General features: G+C 41.2%; 1 protein-coding gene across 6 annotated transcripts in view; it reads left to right on the top strand.

The window, feature by feature from the left end:
- nbeaa (neurobeachin a) overlaps nucleotides 1-15156 on the top strand; it is a 108205-nt gene extending 93049 nt beyond the window's left edge. For 5 of the 6 annotated variants that reach the window (XM_039618700.1, XM_039618701.1, XM_039618699.1 and 2 more), the window contains 22 exons: nucleotides 20-128; nucleotides 1791-1957; nucleotides 2503-2627; nucleotides 2718-2864; nucleotides 3325-3461; nucleotides 6131-6248; nucleotides 6429-6531; nucleotides 6623-6738; nucleotides 7507-7619; nucleotides 7877-8017; nucleotides 8125-8244; nucleotides 9459-9611; nucleotides 9745-9909; nucleotides 9992-10081; nucleotides 10684-10876; nucleotides 11317-11388; nucleotides 11780-11935; nucleotides 12279-12449; nucleotides 12642-12743; nucleotides 12913-13109; nucleotides 13215-13366; nucleotides 13466-15156. In XM_039618700.1, coding sequence (XP_039474634.1) covers nucleotides 20-128; nucleotides 1791-1957; nucleotides 2503-2627; nucleotides 2718-2864; nucleotides 3325-3461; nucleotides 6131-6248; nucleotides 6429-6531; nucleotides 6623-6738; nucleotides 7507-7619; nucleotides 7877-8017; nucleotides 8125-8244; nucleotides 9459-9611; nucleotides 9745-9909; nucleotides 9992-10081; nucleotides 10684-10876; nucleotides 11317-11388; nucleotides 11780-11935; nucleotides 12279-12449; nucleotides 12642-12743; nucleotides 12913-13109; nucleotides 13215-13366; nucleotides 13466-13556 — 2938 coding nt within the window. In that variant the 3' untranslated portion in view covers nucleotides 13557-15156. The remainder of the gene's footprint in view (nucleotides 1-19; nucleotides 129-1790; nucleotides 1958-2502; nucleotides 2628-2717; nucleotides 2865-3324; nucleotides 3462-6130; nucleotides 6249-6428; nucleotides 6532-6622; nucleotides 6739-7506; nucleotides 7620-7876; nucleotides 8018-8124; nucleotides 8245-9458; nucleotides 9612-9744; nucleotides 9910-9991; nucleotides 10082-10683; nucleotides 10877-11316; nucleotides 11389-11779; nucleotides 11936-12278; nucleotides 12450-12641; nucleotides 12744-12912; nucleotides 13110-13214; nucleotides 13367-13465) is intronic. The other variant, XM_039618702.1, reaches the window with a different exon arrangement.
- Nucleotides 15157-17544: the final 2388 nt, after the last annotated feature.

Here is a 17544-nt window from a genome sequence, read left to right as displayed (position 1 = left end):
CACTTACTTCCACTGCCAGACTCCTGTGCCATGCCATGAAGGATCATATTGTGCGGGTTGCCAATGAAGCAGAGTTCATCCTGAACAGACAGAGGGCTGAGGATGTACACAAACATGCTGAATTTGAGGTATAGGCACAAAACACAACTTCTGTTTGTCACTTGCAGCCTGCGAGCAAGAAGCCACAGAAACTGGACGATATGTATCGTTTTCAGCGTTTTTTTAAAAAATCAGCAGTGCAGATAAGTGAAGTTCTTTTGTTTTGTGAGTGCTTCAGTTATATATTGTTCAGGTTTATCTGGTCCATCTTCCAGAAAGCAGGTTCAGCAAACTAACTTTGAACTCTGGGTTGGGCAAATTTGAGTTTTCAGTTCCAGAAATAAGGTCAGTAAACTCTGCGTTAAGAGCGTGCATGAGTAATGGAGCAAAAAGCCATCATTAATGGAGCTCTGATACCAAGAGTCACCATGGCAACAAGTAAATAATAAGCAGAGCTTATTTTTATCCACTGGAATATGAGTGTGAGTCAGTGTGGGCCATGACTTTTATCTTATGAGAAGAGTCAGTTCAACCATCGTCTGGGTTTGGGTCAGCAGTCTCTGTGGATAAGCCCAGCCACCACCCACAGCTCATGACCGCAGTTGAGTGTCGGAACGTACACTGATTTCTAAATTGAATTTTTACACCCAGTATCACTGATTTAGATGATTTCTGTGTGATTTTTAGATGATTAGATGATTTTTAGTGGAAATAGCTTCAACGTTTTCAAACTATGAATTTTCAAACACTGAAACTTTTACAAATTATGCATTTAATAACTGCATATCATTGTATAATCGATGCATATCGAGGCATATATTTGCAGCCTGTTTAACTTTACGAAGTTTCATTCGGTTTTATTATCATGCTCCCACTTTTTCTGTCACTGTGAGCGATTACAGCATGAAAAATTATTGTTTTGTGTTTAAATTTAATATTTAAACTTTAGTTTTAAAACACTTGCAAATATTTCTGTAACTGAAGTGAAGTCACTTGAAAAAACACTTTTTTTTTTTTTTTTTTTTAGAAAAAACAGCTGCATTATTGTTCAAAGATCACAGATTTAGAAAGATGTAGCCTGTAAATAAATCGTTCATAAATCCATGATGTCCACTGATTGCTGTCTATGCGCTGACATCACTGAGTGATTGATCATAAAAGCACTCGTGTTAAATATAACAAGAAGCTAATATGTAATTGGGATTTCATGTCTGCAAAGACGTCAAATTGTGCTAATGAATTCACGCTGCTATTCATTTTTCTATCAGCCTTACAAATGAGGAACCAAAACCAGACGGCAGACAGGTTCACAGAGTCTGTTACCACAATAAATGCCTCAAAGTTTCATTTAACTCTTTTTGGAACAGAAAACTCAGTTTTTTCTCATCTCATGGTTGACAAACAGCCTTGATCCTCCAAGAAAATGCTAATCAACTAATTCCCATGTTGATATTTGAGAGTAAATGGACTTTATCAGTATATTTTTTAATATAGACAGTTTTTACTGAAGATTTTTTAAATTAAATTGCAATTGACAGTTTCTGAATAACTTCAGATAAATCTTGTTAGCATATGTGCAATATAAGATAAGCCGTTATCCACGCATGTATCGGCCTGATGTGTAAATACTAAGGATCCTCATCTGAACACCTACTGACTCTTTGTTAGCACCATGTCCTCGTCACAGTAATGGTCCACGTTCTTGCTGTTTCTGGTCCTTGTTTGACTTTCCACGTCCCCTTCTCCTCCAGTCTAACTGTGCGCAGTACGCTGCAGACCGAAGGGAGGAGGAGAAAATGTGTGATCACCTCATCAGCGCCGCTAAGCACAGAGATCATGTGACTGCTAACCAGCTGAAACAGAAGATCCTCAACATCCTGACCAATAAGCACGGAGCATGGGGAACAATGTCACAGAGGTACACCATCACTGTGTAATCTCACAAGCGATCCCTGCAGGAGTATGAGTAAGGAGTCAGATTTTGATATAAATTAATGAAATGGGTAATAAAAATGTGCAGTACCTGACTCCTAATATATTAACTGCCTGGACGCATCAAGAGACTGATGTCCTTATTTTGTTTTAATGCACTTAAATACAAAATATATCAGCTTTTGCTCATCCAGACCTTCCTACAGGCTGGCGGCCACATGTGATGTAACATGTAACATCTAAATCCTTCATCCGTTATGCCGCTATTGAAATAACTGTTGGTTGTTTACAGTTCATAACTCAATAATATTTGTTCTTCCTCTTTATCTAAAAGCCTGTTATTGGTGTTTGTAGAGTTGGAAAGGCCCTCATGGTCAAATGATGCCCTTTATCCTAATAATGAGGAAACTTTTGGACTGTAGGAAATTAGTTTGGGTGGTTTTTAGCATAAATGTCACATATAACGTCATCTCTGTCTTTAGACAAGTGCCTCAACTGAAATTGCTCATCTTTTTTCCTCCCAACTTTCAGCCAATTACACGACTTCTGGCGTCTAGACTACTGGGAGGACGACCTCAGGAGGAGACGGAGATTCGTGCGAAATGCCTTTGGATCTACTCACGCCGACGTGCTGCTCAAAGCTCTCGATGAGTACAGTCAGTAATGTTTACTAACGTACAAATATTGCATTGTTTTGTTTTGTTTTTTTCCTGCATATTCTAACATGCTCACTTAAACATAAACAGGTACAGAAGACGAGGAGAAGGGACTCAAAAAAAAGAATTTCCGGAGTCAGTCGGTGGTCACCCAAAACCCGGAGGCAGAGCTCATGCTGGAGGGAGACGATGACGCTGTTAGTCTGCTGCAGGAAAAAGAGATCGATAACCTCGCTGGTAAGAAACAAACACACACACACACACACACACACACACACACACAGACAGTCTTTTTTACAGTCCAGCTGAACAATAAACTCTTTGACTTTTTTTTTTTAGTACGTTTTCGTCCGAGACTTTTTATCTCCAAAGGCAAGTTTGACATTTGAAAGCTTTGCAGCTAATCTAACCGTCTGGCTGATTTATCTCACTGAAGAAGATTAAATCACAATTCACTAAAAACTGATGCAAATCAGATCAAACACCTTGTTTAATCCAGTGATTCCTCCCCGGCTTTCATAACCGATTGGTTGTTTCCAACAGAGGGCAAAGAAGCCAATGATTGGTCAATCTTAACTAGCAAGAAATGACCCTAATGTGCTGTTTTATATTCTCCTGTGATCATGCTTATTGGCATGACCCTGATACTTGTATAACTACCTATAGTAATACCTGACCCTTGAATTTGGCCCCACAGGTCCGGTGGTTCTGAGTACTCCAGCTCAGTTGGTAGCACCAGTGGTGGTGGCTCGAGGCACTCTGTCCATCACTACTACTGAGATCTACTTTGAGGTAGATGAAGAAGATACTGCGTTTAAGAAGATGGACCCTAAAGTAAGAACAAGGAATTTTTCTTTATAAGTGATCAGTCACAGAAAAAGAAAGGAAAACCATGTCACAGCTTTAAAAACAGCTTTAAAGGTAAAAAAACAAAAAAAACCATATATATATATATATATATATATATATATATATATATATATATATATATATATGTAAAAAACAAACCATCCATCCATCCATCGGGTCATCTACCAGGCCTGGGAGCTTGAGGGTCCTCTTGCAATATCTTAGCTGTTATCTTCTGGACAGAGATCTCCGATGTCGGGATCTGCTGGAGCCACTCACCTAGCTTGGGGTCAGCAGTGCTCCTACCACAGGGGACCACCGTCACCTTCACCCCCACATCCTCTTGAGCTCTTCTCTGAGCCCTTGGTATTTCCCAGCCGTGTTCCCTCCTGATATTGCTGTCATTCGAAGCTCATCGATCACGGCCGTCTTCTTCTGTTTGTCACCACCACTATGTCCGGTTGGTTCCCATTTTGTCCGTCTGCCTGGAAGTCCCACAGATATATTCTCTCCATCTCCCATTTTGACCTCGGGACTTCCAGGTTATACTGCACAGATGTTCCTGTACACTATGGGCCACTTGGTTATGGCTCCTCCATGTATGCCTTGCCTGCTAGCATCTTGCACCCTGCTGTTATGTGCTGGATTGTCTCTGGGGCATCTTTACACAGCCTGCACCTGGGGTCTTGCCTGGTGTGATAGACCCCAGCCTCTATGGATCTTGTACTCAGAGCTTGTTCTTGTGCTGCCATGATTAGTGCCTCTGTGCTGTCTTTCAGTCCAGCTTTGTCCAGCCACTGGTAGGATTTCTGGATATCAGCCACCTCCCACCGGTGGTACAACTGATGGTTCCTCACCTTCCTCCTCTTTCGTTTCTGCTGGAGGGAGCACGCTGTCAGTTGGGGCCATCTTCGTGATGTATTCGTGGATGTTTCTTGTCTCATCCTGGATGCTGACACTCACCACTTAGCGTACAGCCTCAGGGTGCTGGACTTGGGGTGAAACCCTCCATGCATGGTAAGGAGCTTTCTTGTCCAGTGGCTTCTATCTCCTCCTTTGGCCAGCCTATTACCCCAGCAGGGTACCTGATCATTTCAGGTGTTGATGGCCCGGATCTTGTTCTTACCGTTCTGACTCCTCAGGACTTGCCTGACCCTCTGCAGGTACTTGGTGGTTTGGCCATCATGGGTGAGGGATCAGGTACTTGTAACTGTCCTCTATGTCTGCAATGTTGCCTTCTGGTAGTTCAATCCCCTCAGACCTTCCCTCTTTTTGTTACCATCCGACTACACTTCTCCAGTCAGCGACATTCCAATGTCATTGCTGTATAGCCTGGTAGTGTGTATCAGTGAATCGATGTCTCGACTCTTGGCATGCTTGATGCATCCATGTACAGGATGACAACTCCGCAGTCGGTATTCGTAGCCAGTCTTGTTAATGATCTCACCAGGGGTTCAGGCCTATGCAGAACAGCAGTGGGGACAGAGCATCTCCTTGGTAGATCCCGCACTTGATGGTGACTTGTGCTATGGGCTTGAGTTGGCCTCAGTGTTGTCACGCCACATCCCTATTGAGTTCCTGATGAAGGCTCTTAGGGTCCTGTTGAACTTGTACAATTCTAGGCATTCCAGTATCCAGCTGTGGGGCATAGAGCAGGCCTTCTTGAATCAATCATGCACAGGTTGGTCAGTCTGGTCTTGCAGTCTCGGCTGACCGTTCTGTCTACCAGTAGCTGGTGGCGCCTCTGGTATTCTTGCCAATCCCTTTCTGTGCCCCGCTCATGTAGAACCATGCCTGTTCATCTTAGCCGATATGATGCCTGACAGGAGGTCCATGTAGTACTGAGGCTCGGTAGTTGGATGGGACCGGTCCCTTCTTGGGGTCCTTGGGGATCAGGACCGTCCACACGGTTAGCCATTCGGGCTCTCGTTAACTAGCAGCTGGTTCATTTGTGCTGCCAGGCGCTGGAGTGCAGTCAGCTTCTTCAGCCAGTAGGCGTGAATGTCGGGCCCTGGTGCAGTCCAACTCTTCATACTGGAGACCCTTTCTTGGATATCTGCCACTGTGATGGTTACTGGACCCTGTTCAGGGAGGTCGCTATGGTCTGCCCTCAGATCCATTAGCCACTGAGGCCATGGGTTGCGTCCTTCTCCCATATGCTCTTCCAGTAAAGCTCCTCTCCAGCCTTGGTGGTGCTGTTCTGTTATTGCTACACCTTTGCTGGCCTAGCCTTCTCTCTCCTGTCCATCAAGCGGGTGGCCAAAACCAATGTATGGACAGATTATTCCAATGTAACTTTAGTTGGCTAAACTTTGATCTTGCCCTCAGCCTCCTTCTTTAGTTGAACTGTAGCCAAGCATCTCAAAAAATCAGCTTGTTATATCGTGGTTGTAGGTATATATATATATATATCAGTTATTATAAATGAGCTTTACTTTGTATAATTTTTGCTATCGCTGGAATTTCTGTGCAGTTTAATTCTCACAGTAGCAGTGCATGTGTCTGTACACATCAGGTTTTCCAGGACAAAAATCAAAAATCACACTGATCATAAAGTGGGCCAAAGTATCAGATATGATGCACTTGGCATTACAGGGTTAACTTATTAGTCTGTCTTTGTGTTTTTTTTCCCCAATAATGTGCATCTTCATCAGGTGCTTGCCTACTCGGAGGGTTTGCATGGCAAATGGATGTTCAGCGAGATCCGAGCTGTGTTCTCCAGACGATACCTGCTACAGAACACTGGACTAGAAGTCTTCATGGCCAACAGAAGTAAGTCTCCAGAGTTCTTACTGAAACGATCATGCTCACAGGTGACACTGCAGTTAACCCGCTTTAGTATAGACTGACTACACTACCTAATCTATTTAAATGTACTCTTGGATATTAGCTCAGTGTTAAGTGAGTGATTCATTTTAAATCAGCATTAACTGCATCTTATTCTCCCTCTAGCATCTGTGATGTTTAACTTCCCCGACCAGGCCACCGTTAAACGGGTGGTCTACAGTCTCCCGCGGGTCGGTGTAGGAACGAGTTACGGTCTGCCACAGGCCAGGTATGCACAGCTCTGTCCAGCTCTGTCTTCGAAGGGCAATGCCAAGATTTGATAAAAGGAGAGTTAAATTTCATGTGTGTGTACATTTCAGGCGGATTTCCTTGGCCACTCCTCGCCAGCTGTTCAAGTCATCCAACATGACGCAGCGCTGGCAGCGGAGAGAGATCTCCAACTTTGAGTACCTCATGTTCCTCAACACTATTGCAGGTGAAGTCCACTTTAAATCTCTTCTACCTCTGGACCTGTCAATGATATACGTGTGAACAGAAGACCAGTCAAGCACACAAATCTGGCTGATATGTCCAAACATTTCTGCTGAGTCATACGGACATTTCTTATTCACTGTGAAGTTTTTTAGCAGTTTAAACTCATTTGGATGCTTCGATTGCCAAGGATAGAAAAACGCATACTTGCATTGTGTATTTCCTTCATTGGTGATTCTATAAACAGGGCAGACAAAGAAGGTGACAGATTCGTAATAAGATGAATGCTTTGTCTGCAGTTTGCCAAATTGTTCTTTATATACTAGAAAACAGATTTAGAAAAATGAATAAAACCACTTGTTTTAATACATATCGAGATACTGAGTAAGTATCAGAAGTGCAGAGTTTCAGCGGCACACAAAGAAAACTGAGTGAATATTTGTTGAACTCCTGGCATCATTTATCAACAGTTTGTACTTTTATCTCTCTGCTTGACTTTCTTTTTTTTTTTTAACTAAAAACATGCGTCTTTAGTTAATGTGTGTATAACATTTCATCTTGGCTCAGCGGTTCGTTAATATTTCAGCACGAGTCCGGCATAATGGATGTGTAAGATTTTAAAATATTTATAGCAACATTTTTTTTCCCAGAGTAACATTTACACAGACATTTTATAGTTTGTTATAATCTAAGAGTAGTGTGTGTGTCCTTGCAGTTTATAACAAGACTAATGCCACAGTGTTGTCGCTGATCGCTCTTGTGTCTTCTGCAGGGAGGACCTATAATGATTTGAACCAGTACCCTGTCTTCCCATGGGTCTTGACCAACTATGATTCAGAGGAGCTCGATCTCACACTACCGGGCAACTTCAGAGACCTTTCCAAGGTTAGATCTCCCACCCATAAAACTCTTTATGCACCTTTTCCAATTTCCTGCGTGTGTGCTACTTGGAGATGCTATCAACTCAAATGAATCAAAGTCACAAAATAGCATTTACGGTACATAATGTACCAAGGAATAGCACAAATCTCTCCTTATCACATCCCCACCAAGAGCATATATACCCCGCAATGCAGAAGAATGCTAATGTGTGGTTTCTCTTCAAAGTATTCATCCAGTTATTTCTCTCTGATTTCTTCTAGCCAATCGGTGCCCTGAATCCCAAACGAGCAGCATTTTATGCTGAGCGCTACGAGACATGGGACGATGACAGCGCACCTCCTCACCACTACACAACCTTATACTCCACAGCTCATTCAACACTGATGTGGATGCTCAGAATAGTGAGTGCCTACTTAACACACTTATAAACTGGAAACAGCTAACTAAACACACGCCAGACACTCAGGGCTGCTTTTCACATGAACGTGTCTGTTTTTTGTCCCTGTAGGAGCCCTTTACCACATTTTTCCTCAGCGCTAATGATGGTAAGTTCGACCATCCAGAGAGAGCCTTTTCTGGCATCGGTCGCTCGTGGAGGAACTGCCAGAGGGACACGGCTGATGTGAAGGTAACGTGGAACAACCTAATGAAGTGACTGGTTTGAGGTTGTTGGACAAGATGTATTCAGCATAAAATCCATCCACACTGAGACCTAACACCAGGAGCATGATATTATGAAGCATTCAAAGAGGTTTTTCTTCTTTCATTTCCAATTTGAAAGTATTTAGAAGTGGCCTCATGGCCTCAAGTGGTTAACACATTTGTTTTGCATATGAGGAAAGGTCTTCAGCTTGATTCCAGGAGGAGGCACAACCCCGGTTTTGAGGGGTTGCAAGCCAGCGGTGGTCCCACTCCTGGATAAATGGGAGTTTTGCAGGGAAGGAAAAGGCATCTGGTGACAAATCTGTGCCAGATCAGACATGTGGAGCCATTTGCTGTGGTGACCCCTTGGGAAATAAGGGAGCAGCTGAAAGTACCATATGTGAAATATTTGACAATAATTTGCTAAAGGAGCATCAATAATTGATGTGGATTTTTCTTAGACCCAGTTAACTAAAGCAGCAGCATAGTCTGTTATTATACTGAGAGTGCAGAGGGACGATTGTTAGGTGTTCATCGGGCTAGGTATTTTGTGTGATTTTGGTTTGTTGGTTTTATGTTTGTTTCTGATCTTGGGGTGTTCACTTTATAATATAACTCACAATTTCTGTGTATTTAACATGAAAATGCATTGAAATTAAATTTAGCTTCCACTAAAACAACGAATAACGAGTCATTTTTTACATGAAACAAAGAAATAATTATACTGTAAGTAATTTTAAGTGCTGCATAATTATTTTCAGGTACTGCATAATTTTCTGGTAATTTGGCAGAAAAACAAACAATATTTTGCCATCTTACAGAGCAAGTAGGCTGTACCTGTGTGTGGGCTGTATTATAGAGTGACTTAACCTTGCCTAAATTGTTTCTGTTTTATTGGAAAGGAGATACAAATTATACTGTAAGTAATTTTAAGTACTGCATAAGTAATTTACCTGGTAATTTTGCAGAAGAACAATATTTCCCCATCATAAGTAGGCTGTACTCTTCAGGTCTTTATTTTTTTCTATTATTTACTTGTGCTTTTTTGCTTATACTGTACTCAAAATCAGTTACAATATCATTTGTCTCCTTTCCTGTAAAATATGCAGACATTAAGCAAGGTTAAGCCACCACATGATACAGCATGCTCCTCAAAAAGAGGCAGTGACTGAACAATGTGTTTTTGCTTGTGTCCATAAGGAGCTGATCCCAGAGTTCTACTACTTGCCCGAGATGTTTGTCAACAGTAATGAGTATGAGCTCGGGATGCGCGAAGATGCAGTTCCTGTAAGTGATGTGGAGCTTCCCGTCTGGGCCAAGAAACCCGAGGACTTTGTTCGCATTAACCGCATGGTGAGAAAAACAGAGACTTGTTTTTTTAATACTAAACCTGGAAGTTTTGTTTCTTTTTTTTTTTTTTGCCTCACCTTCAAATCTGGAGATAAACTGTTATAATCTCTCTCTCTGAATCTCTCCCTCTGTCCAGGCATTGGAGAGCGAGTTCGTGTCGTGCCAGCTTCACCAGTGGATTGATCTAATATTTGGCTACAAGCAGCGAGGGCCAGAAGCAGTGCGAGCTCTCAATGTGTTCAACTTCTTATCCTACGAGGGAGCTGTCACCCTAGACAATCTAGATGCTGTCCAGCGTGAGGTTGGTTGACTATTAATATCATTAAAGTGCAGAAATCGAACTTGTGTGCGTGGTAAGCCCATCTCTTCCTCTCTGATTCCAGCTGATTGAGGCCCAGATTCAGCTTTGTGGTCAGGTGCCCTCCCAGCTGCTGATCGAGCCACACCCACCTCGGTCCTCCGCCATGCACCTGGTGAGATACCTCAACAGCCTTAGCACATCTTGGCACGCACTTACAGACAAACTCCTGATGAAAACACCAAGTCAACTGCAGGAGCGTTGCAGAGCTACTGAGCTAGTAGTGCTTTGAATCTTCATTGTTTTCATTTATTTATCATATTTTTAAAACATTTCTACCCAGTGCATCAATTATTTTTAGTCCGCATTCTCCGAGAAGAATAGCTTCCATTAGCAAGATGTAAGCTATTTGAGGTTTTATTACATACAGTAGTATGTAATGGTGTTTGTAGCCTCTCTGTAGTCCCTGCTACCCTCAGCAGCATGAGGCCTCTGCGTCTCTACATCAGAGCCATCCATGTCAACCCAAACCCGTCAGACCCCGAGCCCTCAGCAACCGGCGCATCCGCCTCCTTTCCTAGACCTAGAGCCGCCCTCAGTGTGTGTACCTGCTCTGACCCTGTGCTCCCACTAATATACCGTTTCCCCTGCCGTCCCTCTGTCCCATCTGTTCTGTCTGTCCCTCTCCCTTCGTCTCCATCCCCCTTCCTCCAACCTACCCTCCTCCCTCTTGCCCTTTCTCTCTCTCCCTTTCTCTTTCTCTGTCTGTCTCACCAGTGTTTCCTTCCCCAGAGCCCTCTGATGTTTAAGGATCAGATGCAGCAGGATGTCATCATGGTGCTCAAGTTTCCCTCCAACTCTCCCGTGACACACGTTGCGGCCAACACGCTCCCCCACCTCAGCATACCAGCAGCCGTGACGGTCACATGTAGCCGGCTGTTCGCCGTAAACCGCTGGCACAACACTGTCGGTGAGTGTACGTTGATGGTCCGCGTGGCATTTTAAATTATTAAATAATTTTTGCGACTGATTTCCCAAAGCCTGTAATGCTTGTATACTTACAGCTGAGCCCGAAGCATTTGCTCTTGTTGTTTCATACTGCCCTTTAGTCCTGTTTTGTTCACACCCTCGATGTTGACATAGAAATATTTGTTAATTAAAGCTTCAATTAACCTTATTAATGACCTCATTAGCGCAACAGACTACGTGTAATTAATCATGGTAATGTGATTATACAGGATCACGGGGCAGCTTAAGTGGCTTTTAGTATTGACTGCCACACGAGGCACTTAATTTTTAATGTACGCTTGCATCAGAGCTCCCATCAGAGAGCACTAGATCAGGCCTTCTTCACCACTTGAAGATGTGCGTATGTATGACTGTGTAATATTTGTGCCTCAAACCCTTCAGGCCTCCGTGGAGCTCCAGGATACTCCCTAGAACAAGCTCATCATCTGCCCATTGAGATGGACCCTCTCATTGGTCAGTGCTCAAACATATTCACAGCATTTTATCCATTCAAAAAGTTATAGATGCAATTTATGTTGTGTTTTTATTGACCAGAGGTGGGTTGTGGCCCAGATGCAGATCTGAATCAAGGAACTTTTGGAACTGTTTTCAATATTATAGGTTATAGCAGAATTCATCACAGATGAGCATTGATGGTTATATGCAGCCCTTGTTTTTATATAAGCAGTTGCAGACCATAGTTTTGATACACATGTTCTGTAAGTAGATAAAGAGAATTTCCAGATCACTGGGGGAGCTGTGGCCAAAAGCATCACATGATGCCTTGGGGATTTAGATACACTGTTAACCATTTTCCATTTTTCTGCCCTCATTAGCCTGATTATATCTCTTTCTTCCCATGTAGCAAACAACTCAGGCGTGAACAAGCGTCAGATCACTGACCTGGTGGACCAGAGCATCCAAATTAACACACACTGTTTCGTGGTTACTGCTGATAACCGTTACATCCTCGTCTGCGGCTTCTGGGACAAGAGCTTCCGCGTTTACTCCACAGAAACTGGTTGGTTTTTTTATTATTTATAAGTCATGTCAAGCACTAAGTACAGCAAGCATTTCCTTGAGGCTGTCAGCTTTCTTTTGAAGCTTAAATTTATGATTCTGTCAGAGTGTCTGCTTTGCATGTTTATTAATTTATTACATAGAAGAGATGCAGGCTTTTTTGGAAATACATGCAGGCACATGGAGGTAGATGCTGTTTTTACTGATCCTCGGGTTTAAAAGGAGACACGGCTTGATTAAGTTATCATCATGAAGCACTTTTATCCCACCGTCGCCTTCCAGGAGTTTGATAAGGAGAGGCGCACACACGTTGGCAAACTTGTCTACCTCCCTGCTCTCCACAGGAAAGCTGACCCAGATAGTTTTTGGCCACTGGGATGTGGTGACGTGTCTGGCTAGGTCAGAGTCTTACATTGGAGGAGACTGCTACATCGTGTCAGGATCCAGAGATGCCACTCTTCTTCTGTGGTACTGGAGTGGGCGGCACCATATTATAGGGGACAACCCTAACAACAGTGAGTGGTGAAATGGTGGATAAAAAAATGTGTGCAAGTTAACTAGTCGTTGTTTGGGACATGAGAGCATGAATGCGCTTCAAGGTCAAACATTAAGTTGAATAATTAGAGCATATTTATTGTATATTTACAGTTATGGAAACATTTTGACTGCAAATGTAGTGGTTTGACTCCTAACTGTGTTTTCCTCAGGTGACTATCCTGCTCCCAGAGCAGTACTGACAGGACATGACCACGAGGTGGTGTGTGTGTCCGTCTGCGCGGAGCTGGGATTGGTTATTAGTGGAGCCAAAGGTTTGTACATCTTCATATGTCTGTGCCCAGAAGAGGTTTATTTGCAAATAAATATTTAATTTAATTAAAAAAGATGCACATCAGAGAACAGTGCTGTGGACACAGTGAACGTTAATCATTCCTTGTCGCTTTTGCCAAAGCTTTACACTGCTTTGATCTTTTCCCTCAGAGGGCCCGTGCCTCGTCCACACTATCACAGGGGACCTGCTCAGAGCCCTGGAGGGTCCAGAGCTGTGCCAGCAGCCACGCCTCATCTCGGTGTCCAGCGAGGGACACTGCATCATCTACTATGAGAGAGGCCGCTTCTGCAACTTCAGCATAAATGGAAAACTGCTGGCACAAATGGAGGTCAACGATTCGACGCGGGTAAAGCTGTCAGGGTTACTCGAATGCAGACATTTTCATACACTGGTGTTCACCTTATTCACCCATAAACAAAGAGCTGCTTTTAACTCTTTTTCTCTGTTCCAGGCAATCCTGTTGAGTAGTGACGGGCAGAATTTGGTGACAGGAGGCGATAATGGAGTTGTTGAGGTGTGGCAGGCGTGTGACTTCAAACAGCTTTACATCTATCCGGGCTGTGACGCCGGAATCCGTGCCATGGACCTATCACATGACCAGAGGTAAGACAGGAAGAGGGCAAAGACTGCGTCACCTTTGTGATGTGATTACAAAAGTTTAGATGGTTCGCAGATGTGATTTACTGTGTTCTCTGTCCTCAGGACTTTGATCACTGGCATGGCGTCTGGCAGCATTGTGGCATTCAACATAGACTTCAACCGCTGGCACTACGAACACCAGAACAGGTACTGAGGACAGTGGACAGTGCGAGGAAGAGGACGATGGAGAGAGGAGAGGAGGTGATGCATTCTGCTGTGTATCTGCAGCACAGGGGAAACTACAGGTTCAGAGACGAAGGAAAAACAAGTACCGGACCTTAGGCTGTATTCCCTTGTGAAGTTCACTTGATTTTAGGACACGACAGCGCTGGTGGAAACGGCTTCCTCTGTGCATACGTGTATGTACGCGCACACACGTGTGTAACCACAGACACTTAATACCCAGAAGATACACACCAAAACCTGCTAATAGAATAAGAAGACTGCAGAGTGGGGAAGGGGGGGAGCAAGGTGAGCAGATATCGTAGAGGTCCTTCATACCTGTACCACTCACAGGACTGGTACATTTGCTGTTCCTCAAAGAGATCCTAGGTTTTCTTTTCTTTTCTTTTGGTTATGTTTAACATTTTACTTTTCATTTGAGGAGATGCCAGCACATCGATTATTGGGTGGATCATTAATGAAATATGTATCTAAACTGATAAGAAATGGTCAGAAATGAACCAGCTCTACCCATTGTTCAAAAACAGGTGCTATTGGCTTGATCTTAAATTCACCCTTGAAAAATTGCTGGAAGGTCTAATTTTTTAAAATTGTTTAATCTTGTTTAATTTCACCTGTTTTATTCTTTTCTTTTTTTTTTTTTTGAATATTCATTTAGTTTTTTTTGTTCTTTACCCTCAGCAGGCTTAAATCAGATTTTTATGTAAATAAGGCTCTGCCTCCTTCAGAGTCTACACTTCTACTTTCACTACACGAACTGCGCTTATCACCTTTAATTTATTAATGACTTGCTGTATGTAAAATACTGTGTAATAATTATTATAATGTTGACAAGGCTGATGGTAATAACGGTGGTAAATGTTTTGCCGGGGAAGGTAATGATAAAGAGGTCTTACCAGTGCCACCAAGGATGACGAACACAAGACTGACATGATTTCCTTTGTATATTTGGTGATCGTTCTGTCAAATATGTACATATAGTCTCGGTTCAGGCTTGGCGGGAGACTTGATCAGCTGAATAAGACTGGAAGCGCAAACTTTCACTTACCCACATTTGTTGATTATTTAAAAAAAAAAACAAAAAAAAGAGAGAGAATCAAATCAATGTAAAAGTTTGTTTTGTATTTGCACTTTGCACCAATCACATATCATTATTTATTAGCTTGGTTCTTTCTGGTCGGCTGCCATTTTGTTTAGGTCCATTTTCCTACGGGATTATTTGTGCATTGATGTTTGTATTTAAAACGTTGAGCTCATGTGTGATTATAAGTTTTACAACCTCACAGTTGTAAGCAATATCATGATTCTGTAGCTGATAGAGGCGGGACGGAGGGCGGAGAGAGAGGATGAAATGTGAGATGTACCGTATGTGTGAAGCCATCTTGATCAAATGCGCACATGCACATACTCTATCGACAGGTTCAACTTACGTATCCAAAAAAAGGTTAAATATTTTTGGATCTATGAAACCCTAAAAAAAACTATTGTATTCATGTTTTATTGCAAAGATGTAAAATATGACGTGTGAGTTGGAAAAAAAATCATGATAAGAAAATAAAATATGCAAAGAATTTGATGACTTGGCTTTTCATTGATCACATACGTGTATCACGTGTACGCTTATCGCCATTTTGAGTGAAATCTTCCTTGCATAAATGCGATTTCTAGTTAAAACGCTGCATTTTGCACACACTTGACATTTGTTGAACTACCTGCTGTTTTTTTTTCTTTCCTGTTTGTGAAGATAAGCGACATCCTGCATCACAGACATAAATACCCTGTTAGTTTTACAAAATTACCACTTTCAGTTTCCAGCATTTCCTGCATTGTTCTTTTCTGAAGAACCCATTTAAACCTACTCCTGTGGAGCTTCTTCAAATAACACAGGAACAGAACAGCCGTTCTCCTCACTGAAAGATGTCTCAGTGATTATACAACCTGAAATTTAACAGACGACATTAAAGAGAGGTTCAGTTTTATCTATTTTTTTTATTTCATCAGTTTAAAATAGTCATTTGCTCCCATAGCTGAACATCTTTTTGTGCAAAATTAAACTAAAAGCTAAAATTATACACTAGTTGTTGAATCTGTGAACTCTCACTATGAAACTACAAACTGATTATTATTTTTACTGCATCGCTGCAACTCTTATAAAACACAATCTTGCTTGCTTGGCTGCTTATGAAAAAGGCCACACATTGTTCTCATCCAACATCATGTAATAATTTGATTCAATTCAGTTTTATTTATTCTTTCAGCAGCCTGAACTGTTAATACAAGGCAGGATGGATCCATGCAACATTTTTCCAATCTTCTGTTCTGAGCCCTTACGAACTGTAGCTTCAGTTTCAATTAAATTCCATTTTATTTACATAGTGCCAAAACACAACTTGCATTATAATGCTTTATAATGTAAAGACTACAATAATAAAGAGAAAACCCCAACAATCATATGACACCCTGTGAGCAAGCACTTGGCAACAGGGGGAAGGAAAAACTCCCTTTTAACAGGAAGAAAAAATGTTTGTTTTCTAATAAAGTTTCTAAAACACACCTTTCATATTCACCCAGTGCATCAAATGTAAGTCACTGACCGGCTATTGGGAGTAACTTGGGAGTTCAATGTCTTGCCCATGGACACTTCAGTATGAGGAGGGACCGTAAAATAAGCCACTTACTCCATGATACTAGGTAAAATTTTAAACATGCCTCAGCTCTTTGTTCATAAATATATAGAATATGTTTTTATGTTTTATGCTTTAAATGAACAATTTTGACAAAGTTACAAAACGACCAGGCAGTAGAAAATATCTATATATTGTACACTAGTTTAAGTATCAATTTATGCCACTAAAAGTGAATTTTATAGTCCAAAATTATAAATGAAACATTAAAATGATATGACTTAATTTTATACTGAAACATTTTGATTTCAATTTTTTTAATTAGATTTAAAACTAATTACTTTAAAACGACCAGCACTCTCATAATCTGATTGACTGACTGACCTGGGTGTTTATTAATCAGATTACAATAAAAAATATAGTAATATAATAAGGCTATGGTCACTATTGTAATATTAAAATCAATACCACCTCACATTAAAAAATAAAATCTGTATTTGAATGTGCTATTTAATGCTATCAATGTTACCTGGAAATATTTGTGGTAGTTATTACTGTGTAATAACCATAAATCAGGCCAATATGTTTACATATTGTAAAACTTAAAATTACTGTACAGTTACAAACTACACTTAGATTTATTTCCACATTATCAGCCCTAGTTATTAATCTCTTTACTCATAATTCATCTGCCATTGCCCACCCAAAAACTATGTTCAATACCGCACTCTATTTATGGTTATTATTTCTTTATTTCCATATCATGTCCCCACTTTTTTGTTTTCACTGAGCTGTATAGCCACAAAAAATTCAATTATTAAGGTCTTGTATACCTAATTATGGGATCTTATTAATGTGTCTAGTTTTTTATAAAAAATATTACCAGAACTGGCCAAATATTAATAATAAAAGATGAATGGATACATATTTTTGTGTATATTTTTGGGTTGTATGTGACATTTTCTTCAATCTTTTTTTTTTATTATTTAAATCCAGGGATTCGTGGATTGGGAAGAATGAGCTGAAGTGAAACTACAGCAAAGCTAATAATTACATCCAGTTTGTTTACAGTATATTTGACGCTTTGTCTTATGCTTAGTACTACATCCATTTTCCTAATTTTGCAAGACAAACAAATCCATTAACACCTCAATTATAATTGAAATGATAAACGAAAGCATTGCCACTAATCTCTTTTTTAATTAGTGTGATGTTTCAGCATGTATAGAAGTTGAAGGGATTTTGTGATTAAAGTTTATACATGAGGGAGTGCTGAGTCTGTCAGACCGTACCACCTGAAATACACAGATTAATTGGAGAACAGTGAGGATTTGT

This window comes from Oreochromis aureus, linkage group 10 (genome assembly GCF_013358895.1).
Source record: "Oreochromis aureus strain Israel breed Guangdong linkage group 10, ZZ_aureus, whole genome shotgun sequence".
Lineage (NCBI taxonomy): Eukaryota > Metazoa > Chordata > Actinopteri > Cichliformes > Cichlidae > Oreochromis > Oreochromis aureus.
The sequence above is the reverse complement of the archived record's forward strand: the minus strand, read 5'-3'. Positions and strand labels throughout refer to the sequence as shown.